Here is a 23,459-nt window from a genome sequence, read left to right on the forward strand (position 1 = left end):
TACCATTTGTATAATTAAGACTTAAAATGTTTGGGCAGAACATTGTGTATGATTTTTAGTCACGTTCTTGTTTCTTTCCGCATAATTATGGGATATGAAGAAATCACCGAATTACTGACTACTGAAAATTGTGATCTTACCTCAGTGGAAATACCACTCTGGAATTGAATGCTTAGTGTTTTTCCCCTTCTGGGTCACAAGCTCTGTGGGTTCAATCATTTGTCCTGTTCATGACATACAGAATAGTACCTGCCTGACATCTATGTCAGGAAAGACCATGCTCTTATTTGTGGCTCAAAAGAAATCTACTTCTATTAAATTATTTATAGAATCATTTTCTTTTTTGGGGGAGTTTCAAGGCATTTTTTTCTCTCTAGCTGTCCTGTAACTCATGCTGTAGTCCATTGGTGTGGGAAGTCCTTCTGTGTGTTGCTTTTGCTTTTATTGGTTAATGAATAAGGATGTTAATAAGGCCAATTGGCTTAGCAGAGTATAGCCAGGCTGGAAGGTCGGTCGGTCGGTCGGTCGGTCGGTCCGTCCGTCCGTCCGTCCGTCCGTCCGTCCGTCTATCTATCTATCTATCTAGAGAGATGGTGGAATCAGGGAGAAGCTATGTAGCCCTGCCAGAGACAGATGCCGAATGCTGGACAGACCTTTACCTGGTAAGCCACAGCCATGTGGTGATACACAAATTAATAGAAATGGGTATATTTAAGATATTAGAATTAGCCAGAAATACACTCAAGCTATTGGCCAAACAGTATTGCAATCAATATAGTTTCTGTATGGTTATTTCAATTCTAGGCAGCCGGGAAACTAATAAGCAGCCTCTGCCAACAGTCCAGGCTGGCCTCAAGCTCAGAGATCTGCTTGTCTGAGTGCTGGGATTAAAGACATTCATGGGGTAGACTAGTGAGTGGTATAGATGTGAAATATTCATATCGGCACAGAGATAGAATATCGGGTTAAAAGGAGGTAGATGAGACAGGGAGGATTTTATTCTAAGAATAATTGGTGTCATTGGAAGATTCTCCGTGGCAGATGGATTGATTTGATTTGTGGTTTTGAAAAGTCACGGCGGCTTGATGTGTAAAGGTTAGGTTGGTAGGGTCATGAGTTACAGTATGTAGTCCTATATGTAGGCTGTTGAAGATGTTCAGAGGAGGGGGGATGGTATATCTTGGATTTCATCGGGTGCAGTAGAATATGCAGAGATGATCCCAATATATTCTGAAGGCCATGCTCAGTATTAGTATTCAGTATTAACATGTAGTTTGATTCTCTCATGTTACTTGGTTTAGATTGATTCAATAATTATAATTAGGTCAGCTTCCAGAACTGTGTATATGGACTGAAATTGGAGGAGGAGGTCTCCTAAGTCTTATTTTTTTTCTTTCAGTTTTTATATCAAGGGCAAGAAATGCTGTTTTACTATTTGGTGCCTTCAATTAGGATTTTGCAGAGTAGCTCATTGTCAGCTATATATAAATCTCTAAAGATTATTCCACTTTTTTAGAGTTAATACTTCTGGTGGTTTGTACGAGACTCGTATGCTCAGGTGTTGGAGCATTTGGTCCCTGGTTCGTAGTACATTTTGGAGAGATTTAGGAGATGCAGTCTTGCTTGCACTAGGTGTCGGCTTGAGAGTTCATAGCCCCATGTCCAGTTTGTTCTGTTGAAGATGTGACACCTCAGCTTTCTACACATGCTGCCATGCCTGCTGCCTTACCATGGTGGGCCTTTGGGACCCACTCTTTTCCAGAGTCACTTTGGAAAAGTTACTAATGCAGCTATAGGTTGCTCTTCTTGCCAGATATGTAATGACTCAAAAAGAATGCCAGCACAGATTGTTATACCTTACTGCATGAATTTATCTTACTTTGGTTAGGACAGTTCTCTATGATGTAAGAAAACATTAAGCCATCAAGTCTTAAATAAGAGCAAGTTGGATCTCTTTATTTACAATCATAAAATTTCTATAAAGGCTTCTCCACCCCACTTTCCCCCTTTTTATGATTTTAAGCCTTTTTAGATAAAAGTGCCTTCCTCAGAGTGCACTTTCTGCATTTGTTGTTTGTTTTATAATTTACTGCCACATTCAGCTTCCCTTTTCCTTTAAGTTAGCAGTTAACAAAGTTGTTGGTGGAGGCTGCTTGTTCATTTCTGGCCACCCAGACCTGAAATAGGCACACAGAAGCTGTATTATTAGCAGTACTGTTTGGTTAATAGCTTTAGTGTATTTCGAGCTAGCTCTTACATCTTAGACCATTTCTGTTATTTTATATTCTACCATGAGCCTCGTGGTTTACTGGCAAGGTTCCAGTGCCTCTGTCTCCTGCTGTGGCTACATGGCTTCTCTGACTCCACCTATTCTCTCCTCCTCTATCTGCTTGGATTTCCTGCCTTGCCCTATTCTGCACTGCAGTAGGCCCAAAGCAGCTTCTTTGTTAACCAGTGGTATTCACAGCATACAGAGGGAATCTCATATCACAAAGTCCCTGTAGGGTTCTGAAATGAAGCCCTGCCAGTGTCTTTGCAGAAGTTTATTATCATGTTCCTCTTCACTGAAGAGGGCACAGCAGTCATTCTTAGCAGCAGGACTTTCCTGATGGAGACTGCATGAACCCATGTCCTTTTCAAATTTAGCTTGTTTGATTAGCATGTCCGGCAAAGGAGGCCAGTCATGTTCTACCTATGTTATGTGAATCATGCTGAATCTGGTGTCTTCCCCCTTGTTTTCACAATACCTTTGACTCAAACCTCAGCATCTGATTTGCAGACTGACTTTATTCTTCCACAATGTAGAGTCGTGTTTGTGTTTGTATACTAATTCCCACTCTCCACCTTGATTTTCCATAGTCTGTCTTCTCCAAATAAATGAATCACAGGTTGGAAACGTAAAATTCCTTAGTGATGTAAAGTGATTTTGACAAAGATGCTGAGAGAATTGGACATACTTATATTAAACGTGAATCCTTATCCTTACTGCACACCAGACATAAATATTAATGCAGAGAACATCATGAACTTGGATACTAGAGATACCAACATTAAGAAAATGAAAAGACAAGGCATAGCTTAGGAAATGATTTGAATTTAGAATATGTAAAATCTTCTTCAATTTAGTAAGACAATTTAATTCTTTAACTGATATAGACTTATACTGATTTCATTTATCAGTTCTACTCATAGACATTTATTCAAAAGAACTAAAAATATAGTTCCATACAAAGACTTGTGTGCAAGGAGCACCATTCAAACTCCTAAATTAGAAAGATTTCACATACTTAGTACCTGGTCAGATGTATTGTATATACTGGAATTCTGTACAGCAGTAACAGTTCTGCCAAAATATAGATGTATATGTACACATGGATAAGTCTCCAAAACATTTTACAAGGGAAAGAATTACACAAAAGGCTACTTATTGTGGTTTCATAGTTATAGGAAGGTTTCTAGATAAGGTGAAGGTATAAAGATAGGAAAGTGTTGCAGTACTTGTCAGAGTCTGGGTGTGGAGCAGTGCTTCACTGATGTGGTCACAAAAGAGCAAAGGGGATTGGTTGCATGATGGTATTATATTGTTAAAATGATAGGAACTATACTCAGTTATACTTCTTTATCACTTAAAACAAAGTGCATTTATTCAGCACAATGATACATTGTAAGTAAGTTTCTCAGTGTTTTCATGCTGAGTTTAATTTTAAAATGGGGAAAATGTACCTCAATATGTGATTTCAAAATCCACCATATTATTTGGGTTAGGATATAGCTATTTAGGTTTGTGTCTTCTAAGCCCCAAAGAGAATCTTCATCCTTTGGGCAGTTTTCCTTAAGCTGTAAGGTACATGACAGTCACCTGAAGATTCGACTAAGTGCTTATTGGGATTGAGTACATAGTTAGTAGGACCCAGGTTCTGCAGTCTGAGCAGGTTTCAAGATGAGGATGATACAATAAAGCTTGTCAGAAGAACCAGACTTTGTTGAAGGTCCATTGGACCTTTTTAACCAGAACCTGAGCTTTGAACCATTTTAAAGTAAAACAGCGTGGGTTTCTAGCCAGAGATAACAAGGAGTTCCCTTTGAGTCTGCTGTGACAGCAATGGATTTACAGTTGTTTCTGTCACTGTTCAATCACAGTCCCACTTGTTATCTAGAACTCCCAGGCAGTGACCAGGATCTCCAGAGTGCATGGAGGAAGAAAGAAGCATCCTTTAGTTCTGCTGGTTTTGAATTATCATTTTCTTCAACCCATCAGCTCCTTAGTTCTGGCTGTGAATCACAATACAGAAGTATGATCAAGAGTGATGATACTAGTTAACCATTATTGAGAAATTATGATGTCTCACTGTTCAAAGTATTCTGCTTGCATTGTCTTTGCCCTTTCATATTTTACTCTGTGAAGTGAGTACCATTTTTATTCTCTGTATTAGAGATAGACATAATACAGAGAAATTACTTTAAATAATCGCACAAAGGGATGGGACATTCACTTGAGATTTAAAGTGAGGCACCTAGACTCAAGGGTCTGAGAGAAGCTGAGACCCACTAATACTTGCCTTCCTATAATCTCTACTTGGGTTTATGTCAGAGCTTCTGCCCCAGGTGTCTCACTAACTATCTTACTTAGGGTTTCTATTGTGTGTCTACTTGACACAAACTAGAGTCAACAGAGAGGAAGGAGCCTCAGCTGAGGAAATGCTTCCATGTGATCCAGCTGTAAGGTATTTCCCATTTAGTGATAAGTGACGGTGGGTGGTTCCATCCCTGGTCTGGTGGTCCTGGATTCTGTAAGAAAGTAGGTTGAGCAAGCCAGTAAGCAGCACTCTTCCATGGCCTCTGTGTCAGCTCCTGCCTCCAGAACCCTGCTCTGTTTGAGTTCCTATCCTGACTTCCTTCAGCCATGAACAGCAATGTGGAAGTGTAAGCCAAGTAAACCCTTTCCTCCCCAAGTTGCTTTTTGGTCATGGTGTTTTGTTGGAACAATAGAAACCCTAAGACACTGATCTTCTGTTTGTAGGAGAAGAATCAATCACCTCTGACATTTGAAGGTTATTTTATTAGTCTTCTAAAACAAACATACCCAGTCAGAGTGTTTCTGTACTTGGAGAGCTTCACTCTGCTCTCCCTTTGCAGGCTCTGTTGATGTTAGAGGCTCCTCGCAAGCTGTCTTATTCTAATGGCTTCAGTTAAAAGAGAAAAGCCTACCAGGGACTTTGAATATTCCTTTCTCTCTCTTTAAAAACTGAGGATTTTGGGACCTGAGTTTTCTTGTGTTCTTTATCTTTATCTGAGTTCCTCTTCCTTTCCAACCTTCTCAAAAAAAGACTTGATGCTAGTCTGAGATTGAGCAGAGCATTTAACTTACTGACCATGTTCTTAACCCCGTTCCCTTTCTTTTTGTTTTTTAATTAAAGATTGTGTTTCATTGATGCTTCCAGCGATTTTAGTGCCTTTTGTATTCCATGTTAACATAATGTATTTAGAAAGCTGAGTGTAAGGCAAGTCCATTTTTAATTTATCAATGGCACCCTCGGTCTTAATATGCTTAAGCATACTTTACTTTTGAAGGCAGAATTAATCTTTTATCAGGCTTGCCATGGATGCTGTTGGTTTCATTACTTTAGGGAAATGTCCCTGTGATTGTCTTAGAATTAATGCTATTCACATACTTCTGTTTCCCGATGTCTGTAGAACATAAAGAAGATATAAATAAGAGTCATCCAAACTAAAAACTAATGTAGAAACAGTGGCTATCACTGATGTCTGAAATCTAACAAAAATGTTTTTATTTTGGATGAAGAAAGTAAACCTAAAATAACCATGTGTTTGGACTTTTTTTTAATAAGTTGAATCTTAAAAATTTTACATAATTATAGAAAGATAATTTATATCTGTGAAGAAAAGTTTTAGGTATGATTGGGAAGAAATAGTTTTATTCTGCCTTTCATTTTTAAAGCAGATCTAGCTAGAAATATCCAGAATTAATACTGTAAGTTCTTTACATCACTGGGACCTCTGAATTTTGAATGACTTGAGAGTCACTTGGGGCTTATTAAAAAAATACAGACCCTGGGGTCCTATCCCTTTCAGTTGTAAGTTTGCAAAAGAGTTCTCAGAAGATTTCCATATACATTACATTGAGGTTCTTCAGGGAAATAAAACCATTAGGAGATTTTTCTCTTTTTCTTTCAAGAAAGTCTCGCATGATTCTGCGATTGAGGAGTTCCAAACTCTATAGTTGGCATTTTGGGGACCAAGCAGAGCATATGGTCGTGAAAGTCTTAAGTTTGAAGGCTGGAGAGACAGTTTCCCAGCTGAAAGACAGTGATCCAGAGAGAGGACAGTAGGAATGACTATGTGGCATTAGGTATTGATGATCCTGCCCAGCTTTACAAATATATTACTAATCACTGAGCTGAACCTTTAAAGGGTGAATTCTATAGCATGTAAATAGTGTCCATAAAATGTGAAGAGAAGAGGGAGGAAGAGACATAGGACAGGAAGTGGAGTAGTGATGTGGAATTCCCCTCTGTATGTTCTGAATACATTTGGTTACCATTGGGTAATGAAGAAACTACTTTGGCCTATGGAGCTAGACAGGAAAACTAAACTGAATGCAGGGAGAAAGAAGGTGGAGTCAGGCAGATGCCATGTAGTCACCCAAGAAGCAAGGTGTGAGATAACAAATCATGAGCCTCGTGGTAAAATATAAACTAATATAAATGGGTTAATTTAAGATGTAAGAGCTAGCTAGGAATATGCCTGAGCTGTTGGTCAAACAATGTTGTAATTAATGTAGTTTCTGTGTGTTTATTTGGGTCTGGGTGATTGGGAAACGAAATCGCAGTCTCTGTTTACAGAGTAGCTTTTGTCAGTATCTTCTGTTTCTATAAAGAAGTATGGAAACATGGGTATAAGGGAAGTGTGGCCAAGGAAGTAATTCTTAGTCACACAGGTGACATTGCAGCATGTTTGTGTGCTGATTCAAGTGACCCATTGGAAAGGGAAAGATTAATGATCCCTGTGAAAAAGACATGAGTTCACTGTGATACCATCTCAGGTAACTTTCTCATATCTTCCCCTAGGTGACAGACCAGTCAGTGAAGGCATTTGCGGAGCACTGCCCTGAACTCCAGTATGTTGGCTTCATGGGTTGTTCAGTTACTTCCAAAGGAGTCATTCACCTAACCAAGGTAAGCGCCACAGCTTCATTCATTTTCCTGATGTTTTTGAGTATTATGAAGGTGACAGGCCACAGTATTGTCATTTTTAGCCATCCTCCAGTTACTAAGCAGGCACTCCAACACTGATCTATATCCCAACCCATCTTTTTACTTTTTATTTTGCGGCACGATTGGCATTGAACTCAGTATATAGCTCAGGAAATCCTTGAACTTGTGGTCCTCTTGCATTAGCCATTGACTAGCAGGAGTCACAGACCTGCTGCCCTGTGTGCAGTTCATTGGCTGTTTTGAAGCAGTGTCTTCCTCTATTGCCTGACTGCTCTTGACCTCATAGATTCCAGATCTGCCTCATTCTAGATCTTCATAGGTTCTGGACCCACCTGATTCTGGATCTTCATAGGTTCTGCCTCATTTTCCTGAGTAGCTGTGCTGGTGGACATTTTGCAGTTGTGCCTGGCTTTCTGGTTTTGCTAAATGTAGTTGATGAGGAATAGTTGGATAACTATAGGAGTCGGCTAGTGTTTGATAAAGTAAATACAAGTTTTAGAAAACTTTTTACCTCCTTTTTCTGAAACAGAATCCTTATTTTAAAGTAGTTTGTGTTTTACATTTTCATTTTACTTATAAAAACATGAGTTAAAGAAACTGATACATGACAAGATTGACTTAAATCTCAACTGAAAACATTGCACATAGATGATACGTTGAGTGTGAACGACTCTTTTTCTCACTGTGTCCTAGGAGCACTAGCTTACAAAGAGAATGTGGCTGTTTCATTGATTAATCTGAATGTATATGGTGAAATGAGAAAATTTGCTGTTAGCTCAGAGTATACTTACAACCAAACATGTATTTTAGAAATGATGATGTTACTAGCTTCTTTGCGATAGCATTTCATTTCTGTTCCTGTGATCATTAGGGCTAATTCTTATATCCATGTGATAGACAAACAGGCTACTATAACATTTCCTCGTGTTCTGCCTGGCTTGTGCATTGTATAGCTTTTAACTCTTACCACACTGTACTTAGAAAAGGAGTGCTGGTATTGCCCTTTTGACTTAAAGCAGATAGCCTCGTCCTTCAGCTTTCTCTCGTGATGGTCACAAAGCTCTTACATGGCAGCACAATGCTGGAATAAGTAGGGAAGATCACAGCTCTCTTTATGCTTCATCTGTTTGGGTCTCTTCAAGGTTCCAGCTTAGTGAGTAACATTGCTTTCCTTCCAGAAAAAGGACAAAAGTTTCTGAATTACGTAAGTCTGTGCTGCTGGGGGCAGTGAGTAGATGCCCGAGTCTTTCGTCACCTCCGTTTTTGTCCTGGCTCCTTTGTTAGCTCCATTTTGGTCCTTGGCTCTGCTACTTAGTAACTTAAGTGTGCAAATTACTTTCTAGTTTATTAGCTAAGGCAATATATGGCAAATGACTTCCTCAGTATTAAGACCACAGTAAGAGTGAAGTAAATGGTCATTATTGCTGTCAAAGTAAATTCTGCTCTAAGCCAGTTGCTAGGAAATTAGTTGCAAGCTTTGGTTCAAAAAAATCAAATCACCATTCTTATTCAGTGTATCTTAAAGAGATCAGACTTGCCTGGATTCTGAGCACTGGAGCCTATCACTAGAGGAAAAGGTAGTATTCTTAATTTTAGTTATCGATCTACTAAAGCATCTAGTATAACCAAGACCATCTATAACCACATACTTTTATTCATTCCCTGTAACCTTGACCTGAAAATCTCGAAGTGAGTGTTTTCTGGTCCCTTCTAATGCTGTCATTAGAAAGACCATGGATGAATAGATAGGGCGCAACTCTTATAATGACCATGTGTGTGATTTTTTATGATCACTCAAAATTTGCTCACCAAAGACAAAACAAGTTTTCCACATGACTGTACCCTCTGAGCATTTGAGATGGCCCTAAATTCTGGTATAGTAGTATTTAAAAGATTCATTATCTGTGATAAAATAATAGCTGCGGTAAATGTATGTGCAAAGCTTCCTTTGCTGGGGAGGCTCTTCTGAAGTTGATAGGCAAGGTTTTCTGGTGTGACCTGCTAACAGGTGAAAACTTCTACACTCATATCAAAGCTAGCCCAGAGTTTGAACCTGCACATTTCTCCATAACAGTATATTCACTTTGATGAAAAGTTGCTTGTGGTATAATGATGGTCACTTTCTTGTGCTAAGATAGAATAAGGTGGCATTGTATTATAAGCATGCAAATATTTTGTAAAGCTGTGAATGTCAAGTTTTATAAAACTCAAGCGTTAGACTTAAAATCTTTGCCTTCTGCAGTGTTTTTAACCAGTTATTAAAATGTTTACAAAATGTTGTTTAAATATACTAAGTGCCCCTTAAATTGTGTTTTCTTTGTTATCATTATACCATGTAATTTTTAATGAAATGATTAGGGACATGTAAAATACAGTGTTGAAAGTAGTCACCTAAAATATGTCTACTTTTTACATGATTTTTTTTTGTTTTTGTTTTTGTTTTTGTTTTTGTTTTTCCAGACAGGGTTTCTCTGTGGCTTTCGAGCCTGTCCTGGCACTAGCTCTGTAGACCAGGCTGGTCTTGAACTCACAGAGATCCGCCTGCCTCTGCCTCCCGAGTGCTGGGATTAAAGGCGTGCGCCATCATCGCCCGGCTTTTTTACATGATTTTAAAAAATTTCTTTTAGCACATGGTTTTGCACTTTAAAAATTAAAGCAAATGGCATAAAATTGCTATACATTAATGTCTGTATGTATAGAAAACTACACACTTGAATTAAATGATCTATTCTTAGATTAAAAATTTCTTGTACCTTAAAGAATCAAAGGATTTTGAAGTTTTTGGGCCAGGGAGACTGTTAAGTTATTTAGCTAAACTAAAAAATTGTCAAATATATTAGTACATTAGTAAAGAAAATTGGAGCATTGTGACTTCTTTAACTTAAGTGAAGGGCCAGAGGGCAAAAGATTGGGACTAGATGGAAAAGATTGTTATCCTACTACCTCGTTCACTTTGGTTCAATTCCACTTTGATATTCTCCGTCTTAACCTGACTCTCAACTTCCTTTGTGATGTTTCTTGTTTCCATGCCTGGTACTCAGGAGATTCTGCTAAACATCAAACATCATCCCTTTGAACTCTGCTAAACCTGTTCATTCGGTCAGTGAGAGGCAGGTTGAGAAAGCCTGGTGCACTGGGTTGTGTTTAAATGTCTAGTTATGTAAGGTGAGAGCCGAGGCTCCTGTGAGAGCTGAGGGTCACCAACTCCTCTCTAGCAGAACTGGCCTCTGCACTACAGTTTGTCACTTATTCTACCTGCTTGTAACTATGAAATGTCTTTTTCCTGCTTCTTTTACAAATTAGCAAATGAAAGTGTACAATTACTCCCTCCTGCGCAGGTAGAGTGATTCTATATGACTTGTCGCTAAAGCAACTGCAGGGAACAAATCAGAGCACTCAGAAGTCACAGGAAACAGCTGCCATGGATTTAAGTTCAAATGCTTAGAGTAAAAAAAAAAAAGAGATCCCACTTTAAGGGAAGGGTTTAAAACAAGTCAAACATGTAAACACTGTGGTTTATAATGGCACAAACAGTGCGTGGTCCTTCCAGCAAAAGCATCACAGCAGGGACCAACTCTTCAACAGATACAAAACAAGGAAAAAATAGTTCAAGCCCTGCATGGTAGAACACGCCTTTAATTCTCGTATTCAGGAGGCAGACCAGGAAGATAATATCTACAAGTTTGAGTTCATCCTTGTCTGCATAGTACCAGGGCAGACAGTCAGGGCTAAGTAGAGAGAGTTATGATGATGATGATGATGATGATGATGGATATCCGGCAACAGAGAGCAGTGGTCCCTCAGATTTGAGAAACTAAGAAGAAAACACCTGTGATTATCTGAGAGGACTTCATTGAAGAATTTCCAGATGGCAGCAAAGCGAAGGGTGACATACAAAGACCCAATAGATTATGTGAGGTGACAAGACAGAATCAACTGTTCAGGGGGTCATCAGTTTCAGAAGGGAGCAGTGTTGTGGAAGAACTGCACAGAGAACCCAGACATCTGTGTGAATGTCCTCTGCTCTTCCCGCCTCTCACAGTTCATGAGTAAGGAGAAGCAAAGAAAACGGTTTCATTCAAACAGTGTTTTCAACTGTTTGAATGAAATTAAAACCACATGTTTTAAATGTAGAGGAAACAAGCCAGTAAGCAGTAAGCAGCTCCCATCCATGGCTTCTGCATCAGCTCCTGCTTCGTGATCTGGCCTTGTTTGTGTTCCTGTCCTGACTTCCTTCAGTGATGAACAGCAATGTGGAAGTGCGATACAAATAAACCGTTTCCTCCCCAATTTGCTTTTAGTCATGGCATTTTATTGCAGCAATAGAAACCGTAAGACAAATTGGTACCAGCATAGTGGAGTATTGCTGTAACAGTCCTGACATGTTTTTGGGAGGATTATGGAAGGTTGTTGAGTGTTAAGAGCTCAGTGAGGGGTTAATGGGGGTGTTCTTTAAGAACTTGGAAGATAGGAATATTAAGAGAAGTGCAGAAGATGGAAGCCTGGCTTTCAGAGTTTGAGAGGAAAGTTTAAAGCTCTATCTGTGTCATTTGTTATTTTGAGTTAAGATCCCCTGTTTCTGGGATCTTAGCTGGGGCTGAAGAGTCAGCCGTGATTAACACGATACCAGAACTACTAAAGCAAAATTTTGCTTTCCTGAGATACTTGATGCTGGTTGGCTGGAGCTAAGAAATTAGCAGTGATTAACAAGAGACCAGCATCAATGAGGTGAAATCTTTTGGGAAGTGATTCCTGAGTGCACAGAGAAGCTGTGTTCTAGAAGCAGCCAAGGTTGTACCTTGTACTGACACATGGACTTGGGAAAAGCTCATTTTTTTGGTATGAGAGATGAAGTCTAGTCTGATTGACTGAAAAGGGAAAGATGAAAGTGCTGATATCATGACCTGTAGCAAGTGGTACAGACATTAAGGGAATAAAAAGAGTGTTGTTATGAATAAATGTTTGCATATATGTGGGACAATGTGGAGGAAAGTTTTACCCGAAAGCACAAAGTACCAAAGCTTACCCAGGAAGGTACACCAGCATGTGCTTTCAGCTTCATTAGAATCCAGGAATCAGGTGCCAGCTAGTCTATAAGGCAAGGCTATCATTCCTGTAAAGGAGAAACATGGAGCTGTACATAACCAGAATTTTTTCAGTTTCTTAAAGAAGTTCTATTTTTACTTGGCTTTTTGCTAAGAGTATTCCAAGTGTAGGTGGATTCAATAGTGAATTCTACAAAGGATTTAAGAGAGAAGAAACCAATTCATCATGACTACTGTAGAGGTGAGCCTATCATTACTTTTGTAGGAAAATCTGATGAAGACATTACAAGCTAAGAATATTGCATTTCGCTGTCATGAATAGAGGTTGCCCTAGGTCTAGTGGTACACCCCTTTAATCCCAACACTCAGAAGACAGAGACGGAAGTCCCCAAATTTGAGGCCAACCTGGTCTATACAGAGAGAGTTCCAAGACAACCATGGCTAAAACTGTTTCAAAAAACAAACAAATAAAAAAATGAATTGGAAAAATACCTATTGCACATTTAATAAAGATTAATACCAAAATTTATAAAAGCTCAGAAGTAAGAAAAGGATTAACCTTAGTTTTAAAACTGGCAAAGCACCTGAGTGAATATTTTAAAGAGGACACATAAATGACCAAAGATTTGATGTTTATTATTAATAATCATCAGAGAGATGTTTATTAAAATTATAATGAGATATTATCCCATACCTGCCATAATAGTTATTATGTAAAAGTTAAAAGATAACAAGTGTTGGTGAGCTATGGAGAGAAGGGAACTCTATATGTTATTGATGGTAATTTATATTAGTATAACATTTTATAAAATATATGGAGGTATCTCAAGGAAATATCACAGTTACCACGTGATTAGTTATTCAACAACTGAATTCAGTATGCTGAAGAGATGGTCCCAGCTCCATATTCATTATAGCAGTATTCACAATGCCAGCGCATGGAAGCACGTGAGTGTTTGTTAACAGATGGAAGGATAAAGGTGATGAGATACACGCCACCCTGCTCTGTACCCAGACTTGCTTGCTCCTACAGGGTCTGTCCTCTTCTCATCACAGGAACACTAGCACATGACCAAGCAGCATCTTCCCTTTAGCTTTCTCCCTACCAGTTCTACAGAAATGCTTGCCAATGAGAATCACCTAGAGAAACCTCAGAATTCACAAGTGAAAAGAATAGTCATAATTAAAATACATGAAACATTTTGCAGAATTCAAAAAGTTTAAAGAGGGCACAAAGAAATAACTCAGTGAAATCAAGAAGAATGAGTATAAGGAGAATAAACACGTGAGTGATGCCCAGGAAAACACAAACTAAAGTTCGATGGAAATTACAAAGACAATACAGATAGTGGGCATGGAATTCAATAAAGAGACAGAAACATTGAAGTAGACTCAACTGAAATGAAGACTGAATTGAAAACCCCAATAGCTCACCTAGAAATTTCAAAGCAAAGCCTTTAAAAGAGAATGAATCAGGAAGATGTAATATTGGGACTTGAAGCTAAACTATAGCATCTAGACCAAATAAGTAAGGAACGTCAAAAATTAAAAAAAAACACACACAAGAGCAGGGGGAGGGGGGAAGGAACACATGGAAATATGGGACATCATAAAGAAAACAAACCTTCCAATAATAGGCATGGAAGAGGGAGAAGAATCCCAAGTCAGTGGCATAGGCCAGATCTTCAAGAGAATCACAGAAGAAAGGTCCCCCAAAGTAAAGAGAAAGACATACCCATATGAATACAAGAAGCACTCAGCACACTGAATAGACAAGACCATAAACAAAATCTCCACATATAATAACTGTAATGTAACTATATATAACAAAAATAGTGTATTGAAAGCTCTGAAAATAACACATTACATATACAGGAAACCCCATCAGAATAACAGATGACTTTTCAAAGGAAACTGAAAGCCAAAGAGCCTGTAGCAATGCATCCCAAATCCTAAAGGACAGTGACAGCCAATCCAAAATAATATATCCAGCAAAATTAACTGCCATGACTGAAGGAGAAAGACACTTTTTCCATGACATAAACAGCCTCCTAAATATATATCCATCTAACCAAACCTAAGAAAAATAGAGGAAATATTATTTTGAAAGATTGAGCATGACAGAGAAACTGTGGGAAGAAATATGAAGCCATAGTTATAAAAACAGAATACCAAGAACACAAATAATACCAATAATCAACAACAAGATGACTACAACGAACACACACATTTCAATAATATAATTAAATATCAGTGGCCTCAATTCTCCAGTCAAAAAACACTGACTGACTGAATGGATCAGGAAACAGAATCTATCTGCCGCTTCCAAGAAACAGCATAATTTTAAAGACAGGCCCTGCTTTAGAGTGAAAGGGTCAGCAAAGTACTCTAGTCAAATGGGACCAGTTAGCAAGCAGACATTGCAATCCTAACATATGACAAAATAGATTTCAAAATAAAACTAAGCAGAAGAGAATAAATAAGGATATTTCATTATGATTAAGGGGACAGCTAATCAAGATGATATTCCTATTCTAAACCTATTTGTCTCAAACTCGGGGTTTCCCAATTTAATTAAAATCTTGTACTGGAATTAAAACACAGATAAACATCTGCTCTAATTGACATTATGAACCTAGGAGAGAGAAGTCTAAAAATGAGGCAGACTAAAGTCTCCTGCAATAGGCAACTAAATTGAGAGCATCAGAACTTTATACTGAGGGTGAAGAATGGCCACATGAGTAAAGTGCCCAGCCAAAAGGACAAGAGGCACAAACATAACAATGGCCAGTTGTAATGAATAAAGCAAACTCACGCCTCTCTGCTGTACCTGGGAGGAGCATGAAACCACATTCTGAGGTCAATTCTGTGATTTTGAATAAAACAGCGGTCACAAGACTCTTCTTGTCTTTTTTTTTTTTTTTTGACTTTTCTTGTTGACTCCATTCTTGGACTGTGTTCCTACATTTACTTCAGTACCCTACTATGTCTGATAGACAAGTTGTCTAGACAAAAAATAAATAACTCATAATTCACTGACACCATACAACAAATGAATTTAGCAGAGTATTGTGCCAAATACCAAGGAATACATATTCTGCTCAGCACAACATGGGAGCTTCTCTGAAATAAATAACATCATGAAACACTAAACAAATTTTCACAGATTTCAAAGGGTTGAGAACATGCCTGGTATCTGATCTGGCCACAGTGCACTAAAACTTAAAGTTTGGATCAAAAAGCTCTCTCATAAATACACAAACTCATGGAGATTAAACAACTCATTACTAAATGGTGGATAGGTCAAACAAGAAGTCAAGAAAAATAAAGAACTTTCCTGGAACTAAATGAAAATTAAAGCACAACGCAACACACTCCAGAGTTTGTTGAAAGCTGTCGTATTAGGGAAGTGTTTTGTTCTAAGTGTTTACATTAAAAAATGAAATCAAGCACAAATAAATGTGTGTTCCATGAAACTGGAAAAAATATACGAGAATTGGATGATTTTCTAGATTTAGGTAAACAACTAAAATTAAACCAAGACAAATACAACAGCCTAAGCAGGCTCAATGAGTAGATTGAAATAATAGAAAAACGGCTTCTATTTAAGACAAGTCTAGAACCAGATGAATTCACAGCAGAATTCTACTGGGAATTCAAATATCCATAGCCATTCTTCTTAATTTTTTTTTTTTAAAGAAAAGAAACAGAAGGAACACTCCCAAACTCTTCCTATTAAAGCCAATGTTACTTTAATATCCAAACCAGTTACACATACATGAGAGAGAGAGAGAGAGAGAGAGAGAGAGAGAGAGAGAGAGAGAGAGAGAGAGAGAGAGAGAGAGAGAGAGAGAGAGAGGAGAGAATATCACTGGCTAACATTGCCAGTGAGCATAGACTCAAAAATACTCAAATAAAATACTTGGAGCCAGAATACAGACATATATCAGAAATTTTATCCACTATGACAAAGTTGTCTTTAGCCCTGAAAGTCAATAAATGGAATAAACATTATAAATGGACTTCAAGATAAATATTACTTGATCATCTCAATAAAGGCAGAAAAAGCCATTGATAAAATACGCCCTTACTGGGTTCTCTGACAGAAAGAGGGGGGTGGCACAGAGCCAGATGGTGAATGTTGAATGACCCAGCTGCCCTATAATCCTCCCTCCCGCCCCAGGAGAAACACAACCACTGAGTCAGGAGTCTGTCGAAGCAGGATCTTGTTTGATGGTATCAAGCAGGGATTTATATAAGGTTGTGTGAGTGGAGAAACTTGGGATAGGTTGAGGCAGAGTAAGGAACTAGGGCCAACAAGATTCTGCCATGCTAGCAGTGGCCCAGAAGAGGCTGGTCTAGGTCGAGTATTCTCTGGCTAGACTCAGGAAGTTACACTATGCCAACTCAAGTTAGGCTCAAGAAATTACATTGGGCCTTATGAGGCCTAAACACCTAAAGGATAAAAGTCTTAGAGAATGTAGGATTGGAGGACACATACGTCAATATAATAGCTATATACAAGAAACCCACAGCCAGCTTCATCCTAATTGGGGAAAGGTTTGAAACAGTTCAACCGAGGTCAGGAATTAGACAGGGATGGTTACTGTCTCCACTCCTTTTCAGCATTGCACTCAAGGTACTAGACGGAACAGTGATGCAAGAGAAGAAAATTAAAAGGCTACAAACGGGAAGAAAATGTCAAACTGTCCCTATTTGCAGATAATAGAGCTCATAAAAATTTTTACCAGAAAACTTCTAGAAATGATAAATTCAGCAATGTAGCAGGGTAAATAATCAACTTTCAGAACTCAACAGCTTTTCTGTATACCAACCACAAACATGCAGAGAAGGAGATTATGGACACAGTGCCATTCATTCGTAGTAGCCTCAGATAAAATGTCTAGAGAGAAGTCTATCAAAGGACATGAAGGAATTCTACAATGAAAACTTGAAAACTTGAAATCTCTGAAGAAACAGAAAGTCACTAGGAAAAGGGAAGATATCCTATGTTCATTGGTTGGTAGAATTAGCAGTATAAAAATGACCATTCCTACCATAGGCAGATTCAGTGCAACCCCAGTAAAATCTGTATCTTCTTCTTCCCAGAAATAAAAGAAAACTGCTCTAAATTTTATATGGTACCACAAAAGACCCCACTAGCCAAAACAAATCTTGAGTGGGGGTAAATGCTGGATGAATTATAATTCTAGATATTAAGATATATTACAAAGCCATAGTAATAGAAAACAATATGGTGTTTTACAGACACACCTTTGGGTCAGTAAAACCAAACCAAAGACCCAAACATGACCACACATAATTTCAGACACTTAATATTTGACACCGAGAATATACACCAGAAAAAAGAGGCGTCAACAAATAATGGTGTATAAACTAGATGTCCTCAAGTAGAAGAATATTAGACCCGTATCAAATACTTTGTACCGAGCTACCTCCATATTGATCAGAGACCTAAATGTGAAACTGGAAACCCTGGAAGCGCTGGAAGAAAACATACGATGTATGTAGGAAAGGGTGTTCTGAGTAGGGGACCACTTGACCAAGGATTAATGCCAAAATTGATATTTGGATTTTCGTGAAACTAAAAAGCTTCTGCATAACAAAAGAGACAATCTGGGTGAAAAAAAAAAGCTGGGTGAAGAGGTAGCCCAGAGAATGGGCGAGAACCTTTGACAGCTAGACACCTGACAGACGCTTAATGTCCACAATATACAAAAAATTAAAAAACAAAAGGTCAAAAGAAACAAAACCTCAACAAATAACCTATTAAAAAAGGGACTTGTGACCTGCTGAGAGAGTTCTTAAAAGAGAAAAAGAACCAATGGCTAAGAAATATCTCAGTAAACATTTATGGTCCCTAGCAATTAGGGAAATTCCAGTGAAAACAACTTTGAGAATTTATCTTATTCCCATCAGAATGGCCGAGTTCTAGAAAACAATCAGCAGTATGTGCTGGAGGGAAGTGGAAAAGTGAACCCTTATTCACTTCTGCTGGGATTGTAAACTGGGACAGCCACTATGGATATCACTGTGGAAAAGCTTGAAAAAGCTAAAAATAAATGTCATGTGACCCAGCTGTTTCTCTTTGTGGCACATGCCCTGATGTCTGATTCCCCTCTGTATGCTATGAATATGTTTTATTGCCACTGATCAATAAAAGATTCCTTGGCCCATGGCAGGGCAGAATATAACTAGGTGGGAAAACGGTGTGAATGCAGAGAGAAAGAAGGAGGAGTCAGGGAGACACCATGTAGCCGCCAAGAAAACAAGACATGTAGAAAATGAGGTAACACCACAACCACATGGCAATACATGGATTAATAGAAATGGATTAATTTAAGATGCAAGAGCTAATTAGAAATACTCCCAAGCCTTCGGCCAAACAGTGTTGTAATTAATATAGTTTCTATATGATTATTTGGATCTGGGTGGCTGGGAAACGAAAGTGCAGTCTCCGTTTACAATGCCCAGAGGACATGACATTATACTCCACAGGTGTTTGCTCAGCCATGTTCATTGCTGTTCTAGTCACAATTGCTACAAAATGGAAACAACCTATGTTTCTTACATTTGATGAATGGAGAATGAAAATGTGGTTCACATACCTGTGGAATACTACTAAGCAGTGGAGTAAACGAAGTCATTAGCGTTACAGGTACATGGATTAACTAGAAAAGAGCATATTGAGTGAGGTAACCTAGACCGAGAAAGACAAGCGTCACATCTTCTCGCTTCCTGGAGGCTCCTATTTCCATATCTGTAAATGTAGCATGAACCACAGAACTCAAAATGAGACCATCACTAGGACAGAGAGAGTTAGGAAAACAGATGCAAATAATGGAGTACAAGTGGTCTGATAAAAAGGGAACTGGAAAAAGAGGGTCTCCTTAGGAAGGAGGAGGGGGATAAAGGGGAATAACAGGATACAAGGAATCTGATAGGAGAAAATGGGCAAAGGAAGGGCTCTTTAGAGAAGGGGGAGAAAGGTAAATACAGGAGGTGGGCAGTCTGTTAAATAACTATATGGATGTGTGAAAAAGTCTCAAAGTTTCATACCAGTAACTATTTATTAAATCAATCTCTCTCTCTCTCTCTCTCTCTCTCTCTCTCTCTCTCTCTCTCTCTCCCCACCCCCCCTGAAACAAAACACATATAGTTCAGTGTATAAATATACACACATAGTTTAAACGAACTCTTCTCATTTGGCCTGATGGCACTTCAGTACCAGGTGCCCACTTTTGAGTTGTTTGTTGGTCAGTGCTAAGAGACATCCAAAACATACAGCCTGTTGCCGTTGCCCTTGGTTACCCCCCAAGGAATGAAAGATAAATTCCTATTCCTGAGCACACAGTGTACTTCAAAACAGAACCTAGAATTTCCTGTGCTGGTACTGACATGAATGCCACCTCCATGAGGATAAACGTTTATGGTACCAGAAGGCATCATGAAAGAATCAAAGGAGGAAAGCAAACAATAGTCTCATACAGCTATCACATCTTTGAACTGTATCAGTGACTAATATGACATAATAACCCTACAGGTACAGTAGTGTTGCACATACCTTGGTGGTAACCACTGTCTTCTGCTCAGTAAGAGGGAGACCATGCCTGGAAATTTATACCCACAGATGATTGTATTCTTCAACATTAATGTGTATCCACACACGCATGCATGCAAAAAGAATTGATAGAAAAGGACCCATGAATTTGAAGGAAGTTGTGGAGGTGTATATGGGAGAGTTTGTAGGAATAAAAGCGAAGGGAGAATGTGATTTAAACCTTTAATTTCAATAATTGGGAGGTAGAGGTAGGTTGATCTGTTTGAGTTTGAGGCCAGCCTGGTCTGCAGTGCTAGTTCCAAGACAGGCTTTAAAGCAACAGAGAAATCCTGCTTTGGGAAAAAAAAGTTAGTTGAATTTTCAAAAGGCTACCATAATACATATTCACAGTAGAATTTCATTTAGCCAATAAAAAGGCCATAGATTCATTTCTGACAGCATGGTGAGTCTCGAAAAAGTTTTATTAAGTAAAATAAGCCCAGCTTAAATAGAGAGACTGTGTTCTCATTTGTCAATGAAATCTACAAAATTTTAGCTGAAAAATTAGGGAGTAGATTGTAGATAACCGAGTCTAGAGCTATCAGATAGATGCTCATCAAAGGCCCCAAAGATTGGGTGAATTATTGTAAGAAACTTAGGACAGAGTAAATGGATTCACTTGGGTCTTCAATGAAGTAGAACAACTTGGAAACATATTGGTGTTTACTGAGCAAACTCAGATATTAACTGTCTATTGGATAGTAGGAGACTATTGTTAGCTTTATGATTTTTATATTATGCTTTTAAAACTTTTAATTTTAAGAGATGAATAGTTGAGTATTGGTGAAATGATAAGAAATTAGGGAATCACCTATAAGGAGATTAAGAAGAAAGAAGTGGTTAGGCATATAAGGAAATAAGTATGATAAAGTAGTAATAATTGAGCTGAGTTAAATAACATTAGCTGTTATTTGTTTCTAGTATGCTTGTTTGTATTTGAAATTTTCTATAGTAGAATAATTGTGTCATAAAATTAAAACTTCAGGTGATAATTTAAAATTACAGAGTTTTTCTAATCAAGATTATACTTTTAATGACTATATAATGACCTGAAAATGTGTAGGGTGATAATTAAAGTAGGTATCAGTATACAGATTAAGTTAAAATTAATTGACTATCCCCATAGAGTCTGAACTGTCAGCATGTGCCTGGAGTACAACCTTGGGGATCATGGGCTCCAGAGCGTGTATCACAGACCCACAGTGAAGCGGTTAGCTCACAGATAACTTTAGGCACTCAGTGATATGCAGTGGGCATTAAGGAAGATATTGAAGGATTTTGTCCAAAGATTATTTTTATAACATATATGAAAATTATGTGTTCTCTATGAGTTGGAAATATGAATTTATTTTCTTCTTACATTGTTGATATATATTAGAGTTGGAAGATAGTGTTTGCTTATTACTTAATGTCTTACTGTTGTTTCAGTTATTCTTTTTTTTTTTTTTTTTTTTTTTTTTTGGTTTTTCGAGATAGGGTTTCTCTGTGGCTTGGAGCCTGTCCTGGAACTAGCTCTGTAGACCAGGCTGGTCTCGAACTCACAGAGATCCGTCTGCCTCTGCCTCCCGAGTGCTGGGATTAAAGGCGTGAGCCACCATCGCCCGGCTCAGTTATTCATTTTATTAATAACATTGGTTAATTTTGTGGGACTTGCTAAATACAGATTGAGTTGTTTGTGTTTAGAAGCCAGTTTTCCTTGAGATGATATTCAAAATCTAAAGAAAATGCCGAAACTTCTGATATTTTCTAGGATCACAGTCATATTTAAAGAAGTTGAAAATAAAAAATACTTATTTTTAAAAGTGCTTATGGTTGAAAATATAAACTGTTTCTTAAAGGAAAATAAAATTGATTTTTTTCAGTCGATTTAACATAAGTAACGGAAAAAAAATGATCACTCATGCAGCTAACTCAATTTTTGTCTTCCTTTTCTTTTTTATTCAGAGACCAGAAATGAAAGATGAACTTTCTTGCCTTTTTAAGTTTCCACATAACTGGTCACTTTTAGTGTCTTTTTCTAGTAATAGAATGTACTGACTCAGTACTTAAAGGGTGATGATATCTTTTAGTCATAGATGATTACTTCATTTGTTTCTGGTAAGTTATATGTGTCTGAATGATGTTTTAAGATGTAGAAAATACGTTCTTCAATTGCTTTGAAGTATGCCCTAGTGCCTGTTACCCAGCGAACGCTAGAAAAGGTGTCTGTTGGCTTGCAATGTTTTCTTTTCTAAGACAGAAGCTGAGTTTGAAACGATGAAGGTGGTTCTCTAGATCTGATAAGATTTATTAATTGATAATTAATAAATTGATAATTAATTAATTTTTTCTTAAAGGCTTGCAAAGGGCAGCAAACTGTTTTTCTCTGTCATCAAAGCTAATGGTATAGCTGCTGATTACCCACACTGGACAGGACATCTCATCTGTCTGCCTTGCTTTCCTCCTTTGCAAGCTAGTGATGACAATGACATTTACCTACTTTATATTATATAAGGAAGAATGCTTACCATTTATGTAAAGAATTTAAAAAGTAGATAAAATGAAAGAATTTATAATGACCTACAAAAGTTTCTTAGCACTCTACTTCTAGCTGCTAGCTATTATATTAAAAGAGTAAAATAATTTTTAAGACAAACATTACTTAAGAACTTTGTCTTGTTTTCTACCCAGTGTCACTGCTGAATGTTAATATTAATGACTCTGTGGCTCCTCAGAGCTATGCTTTTTTTCTTTTTCTGCTCATCCCTTAATGATGATTTAGTTAACAGTGAATAGATGAGATAGTATTTAAAAATAATTTAACATGCGTTGTCCTATAGTGATATACAAACGGGATTTACTATTCTAGCTTCTTCTTATTTTCCAAATTAGTGACTGATATTTATTTTTCCCAGGAAGGTTCAGTAATTTGTCCCATCTAGTGTTGTCACTGTTAAGTGGGATACCTTCTCTGCGGGACTACTCTTGGCATTTCACAGCTCTGCTACTCCTGCTCTGGCTCTAATACATTTATTTGTTTGGGCTACATTCTCATGTCAGCCACTGAAATAGCAAGATGGATCAGTGTGGCACCAGTAAAATAAATGAATTCATCTTTGTAATGACTGACCTATGAAAGTCCTAACAAATAAAATGAGCAAATGAGATTCTCCGTGGAACCTCTTCTGTGATACAGTTGCTGCTTCAGGCTCAATAGAAATACATGACATAAAACGAGAAGAGCTGATGGGTCTTTTTGAAAGGGCTTTGCTTAACTCTTGGAGTTACACTTTAAATATTATTTTACTGAGCTTTTATTATCTTCCATTCACTTTTTGGATTGTTATCACACACTTTTGAATTTTGTTGTAAATAACTTTACAAAGAGGATTTCAGTGTTACTTCATTAGATATCAAACACAAGGTCAGTCTTTATTCAAAAATGTATTGTGAGATATTACTTCCAGTTTTTATCCTTTAAAATTAGTTCATACTGTTGTGATGGAAATTTTATTTGCAGATCAATGTGATTCTATTGCATATCTCTTTTGATCTATAAAGCAGTGGTGTTGATTTTTT

General features: G+C 37.8%; 1 protein-coding gene across 1 annotated transcript in view; it reads left to right on the plus strand.

The window, feature by feature from the left end:
- Fbxl17 (F-box and leucine rich repeat protein 17) overlaps positions 1-23,459 on the plus strand; it is a 465,763-nt gene that overhangs the window by 127,187 nt on the left and 315,117 nt on the right. Inside the window, exon 4 of the mRNA XM_005361339.2 lies at positions 7,089-7,196. Coding sequence (XP_005361396.1) covers positions 7,089-7,196 — 108 coding nt within the window. The remainder of the gene's footprint in view (positions 1-7,088; positions 7,197-23,459) is intronic.

The sequence above is a fragment of the Microtus ochrogaster genome, linkage group LG4, assembly GCF_000317375.1.
Source record: "Microtus ochrogaster isolate Prairie Vole_2 linkage group LG4, MicOch1.0, whole genome shotgun sequence".
Taxonomy (NCBI): Eukaryota; Metazoa; Chordata; class Mammalia; order Rodentia; family Cricetidae; genus Microtus; species Microtus ochrogaster.